The sequence below is a fragment of the Coffea arabica genome, chromosome 3c (assembly GCF_036785885.1).
Source record: "Coffea arabica cultivar ET-39 chromosome 3c, Coffea Arabica ET-39 HiFi, whole genome shotgun sequence".
In the NCBI taxonomy this organism is placed as follows: domain Eukaryota; kingdom Viridiplantae; phylum Streptophyta; class Magnoliopsida; order Gentianales; family Rubiaceae; genus Coffea; species Coffea arabica.
Genome location: NC_092314.1, coordinates 4,278,178 through 4,282,187, shown reverse-complemented (window position 1 = coordinate 4,282,187; position 4,010 = coordinate 4,278,178). Strand labels below are relative to the sequence as shown.

The window sequence follows — 4,010 nt, the reverse complement described above, 5'->3', positions numbered from 1 at the left end:
TTTTTTTTTTTTCCATCAATTTAAAATTCACCAATTCACTTGAATTTCCTTCCTTACTTTTCGACCTCGACTGAATCATCAGCGAAGCCACAAATAGCAAATGCAATGAGTCATCGAAGGTTGGTTATCAGTTTCTTTCTGTGCTAATTACATTACTTTCTTTCTTTCTTTCTTTTTTTGAATATTATTATCTTGTGTGATTTTGGTTGAAGTTTTATGTCCGAAACAATGCCGTTAATTCGACAGTGCATTTCAAGTTGCTTAGGAATCTAATAGGATTTTTCATGGCTGAATATTTTTTGGTTTACTCAATTCTGATGAGAATTTGTAGTTCATGTTTGTAAATTTCTCTTTTAAGTTATGAGGATTTGTTTTTGAAAATTAATTTTTTATCTCGTTTAATCTTTAATTGCATTGTGTATAATGAAGTTGGACATTTCTGTAACATAATTTGAGGCAAAGGAATGATTTTGCAAGGAAATGCAAGAGCAATTGCAGGTCCTTTTTTGGAGATTTTAAGGGAAGTAAGCCGTTATTGGTTTAGGGCAATCCCATTTTAGAGAAGATTAAGTGGGCGTTTCACTTTCTGAATCAGTACCGAAGTATGAGATGAAGTCGATGATAATGCACTTTGAATGAGGTTATATGCATTATGGTTGGATCAAGTTCTGTGGTTGGATTTGAACAGATTATGGCTCCCCATAGCGTATGGGGCTGAGGATAAGTCTGAACCTCGGAAAAGAAGGAGGGGGGGGGGGAACATTTGTACAGAGGTTTTAAAAGAATGTTTAGTTATATAGGGCTTGGGGGAGGTTTGAATTGTGTAAATCCAGTTAAAGGAAGAGCTGCACCTGAAGAAGTGATAGTGTTACAGCATAAGTTTATCCTTTTGCTTGACGGACTGTCATGAAGTACATTCTATCTGGTTCAAAACCTATTTCTTGTCGTTTTACTTTGTAGCTTGATGTGTTCAATCAAATTTTGTACTGCAGATATCATAGAGGCAATACAACTAGTGGAACTTCCCTCCATTTATTTTACAGAATGATTTTAAATGCGCGCAAGTAGAATTGAAAAGGGAATAGCTGTTCAGCTTTGGATGTATAGGGCCAACTGCTTCCATTGAGGTCACCTTGCACTTGATCCAAAGAGGATCATGTTGAGATAAGGTACATGGAGAGGCAAATAGTTTCTCCAAAAAGTGCTTTAAAGTGAAATGATTGGTTGAAGCCTTGTATGAAATGGATGTCTTCCTTTCATTATGTGAATAACATACCTTTCCGTTAATCTGCTTTGCTCGTTTTATTGATTGAAGTATGGGATCACACAGAAGCTTGAATGGTTGGTCCTGCAAACAGTGTGTTAGGTAGTAACATTGGGTAGCTCTATCGACTGGATCAATTCTACTAGGAGAAGTCTCGGCATCAGTTTCTGCAACACTTCCTCAACATCTTCACCATTTCACTTCAGCTTAAACATTTAGTACCATTATCAGCAAGTGCTTGAGATACTTTCCTGTTTATCATGCTCATTGATCTATATTCCAATTGATCTAAAATCATCTTTCATGTTTGCAGGGATCAGAGATCCTCCAGGGCTGCTCTGTTTGATGACCTTGAAGAAGGTGGTCTTAGGGCCTCCTCTTCTCGAGATGTCGACGAGCATGGCAATGAAAAAGCTATTGAGAGCTTACAGGATCGAGTCAGCTTTTTGAAAAGAGTAAATTTGATACAACTAATTTATTCATTTAAGTTCTGTTTTTCCTGCAATTCTTTTGTTAATCTTGTGCTTCACATAGATCCTCTTTTCTTTGAAAGTGGTCTCAAGAAGAACTGCTTTTGTGTAATCCATGGTTCGGTTCCATTGGCTTTAGCACGAATAGAATTCTTAGGCTTTTAACTACTCATAGGGGCAAGCTCAGGTATCATTGCTTTTTTAATGGACCTATGGTCCTCAGACCAAGCCACTAGATGATATACTTAGGGTGCGTTTGATAAAACTGAAGTTTGAAAAATGAAATCTGAAATATGAAGTTTGAATCCATTAAGTTATTAAATTGTTAAATGTTAAATCAAATATATTTGAGTGTATATCACATTCAGTGATAAATGAATAGTTTATCACTTATTTTTTTGGAGCAAGTTTTGCCTAGGAAATTTAGCACCCACTTAATTAATGCAGATGTTCAATTTTTGGTTATCAAACGCATTTAAACATATTAAGATCTGAATCTATTAAGTTTAAGCGAATTAGGTTATCAAACAAGGCTTTAGTCTAATGTTTAGTCGCCCAGAAAGTATCAGCTATTCACTAAGTTACATTTTTTCCCATGGCATTCTGTGCGAATTGCTAATGCATGTATTTGGATTTCTATAGAAGGTTACCATCTTGTCTAGTTCTAAGAGGCATGATATACATTGAATTTCTTCTATGTACTCCTTGTGCTTGATGGGTGCTTATTGGCTTCAAGTTTTAAGTTTCAATAATCTACAAAAATGTGTCAAAGCATTCTGTGCATTTGATTTATGGTAGCCTGTTCAAGATAACATGGAAGTACAATTGATTGCAGAGAACATAGAGTGTAAAATATGTGAATTATATTTGAGGTAGTGGTATAAAAATCTATATCTCATCGGTTCTTGTGTACATTTTTATTCTCATTGTATAGAGTTCTGGATTCTAGTCCATTTTTTGACGATTCAAGCAACGCTTATACGAATTGTTTTGAAATTTGACAGCTTACTGGTGATGTACATGAGGAGGTGGAAAGTCATAACCGTCTCCTGGGCCGAATGGTATATAATTGCAGTACATAAAGTTTTTTCACTTTTCAAAGTTTCAATTGAATCAGAATGTTTTACTTGTCATTAATTATTTAGGGAAATGATATGGATGCATCAAGAGGAATCATGTCTGGAACAATTGCTCGTTTCAAAATGGTAATTAATTGGTATTCTACCACCTAATACTACTTTTCTTCAATTTTAACTTTCGTAAGCTAAGTTTGATTGAGCTTACTGTTATAGGTGTTTGAGAAGAAATCAAGTCGAAGAATGTGCAAGCTCGTAGTTTGTTTCGTGGTTTCTTTTCTTGTAATCTGCTATATGCTTAGGCAAGTATCTCTTGTATCCTTAATTTGCCTGCATAGATCTTGGATGCGATTGAAATCCCTTCCTGAAAAAATTTCAATTCCATTTGACTTGAGGTTAAGTTTGGTGGATGTGGTATCTGTAAATTATTTGATCTTGAGGAAAAACATTGCTTTATGGTATTTAAGAAACCAAGAAACGTATTCATAAGTATGCAACTATTTTCCTATAAGGCAAGTAGGAGTGCAATCTGCTGAACTGAAGTTACTTTTATCTTCCTGAATTGCTGGTGTTGTCAAAGTTGAGGTGTATGGTGGAGCCACTATCAGGTGTACTTGGGAGGTTTCAAATGTCTTGGGATGTTCTAGTTAGTCAGGGAGCTAGATATGAGATAATCATAGGAAAGCAATTTCCAGGAAATGAAAAAGAAAGATGATTTTTATAATAAGTAAGAAGCTGGATACATTTATCTTGATGATACTAATTAGCTTTTGTCTGCAGGGTTCTATTCCACTATCTATATGGATAAGCTGGATTGTTTGTACCAATATCTAGTCCTGACGAACGATGCTAAGCCAGATTTAAGGATCAGAACCTCTGTCCTCATGCCCAGTTATTGTGTTTATGTAGCGTGTGAGAGGAGTTTGCAATGCCAAAGCACTCTTACTATTGACAGGATTGAACCCTTGTGCTACAAGCACTGAGGCTTTAGTTCTTCATAATGGAAGAACTGCTATAGATTTATTCTGTCATGACGAAATGTTCTGTAACGGGAGAAGGATAGTTCTTGTAATTTCATGTCTCATATTTTTCTTTCGTCCCCTTTCCGGGAATGTGTAAAGAATCTTTTTGTGAACAGTTGGTCCTATTTCCTTGAAATTACATTCAGGAACGCTCAATCTTTCAGAAACGTTTGTTTCA

The 4,010-nt window shown here is 35.6% G+C and overlaps 1 protein-coding gene across 1 annotated transcript; it reads left to right on the top strand.

The window, feature by feature from the left end:
• LOC140037562 (bet1-like SNARE 1-2) lies at positions 1 to 4,010 on the top strand. Its single transcript, XM_072081955.1, has 6 exons — positions 1 to 119; positions 1,578 to 1,719; positions 2,739 to 2,795; positions 2,880 to 2,939; positions 3,027 to 3,112; positions 3,591 to 4,010. The coding sequence occupies exons 1-6, from the start codon at positions 106 to 108 to the stop codon at positions 3,616 to 3,618; spliced, it is 387 nt and encodes a 128-aa protein (XP_071938056.1). The 5' UTR covers positions 1 to 105; the 3' UTR covers positions 3,619 to 4,010.

Bases quoted from the DNA above. Each gene is read 5' to 3' on its own strand.
- LOC140037562 (XM_072081955.1), top strand. The intron at 1,720-2,738 runs GTAAATTTGATA...GAAATTTGACAG, and splicing joins GAGTCAGCTTTTTGAAAAGA to CTTACTGGTGATGTACATGA. The intron at 2,796-2,879 runs GTATATAATTGC...TTAATTATTTAG, and splicing joins ACCGTCTCCTGGGCCGAATG to GGAAATGATATGGATGCATC.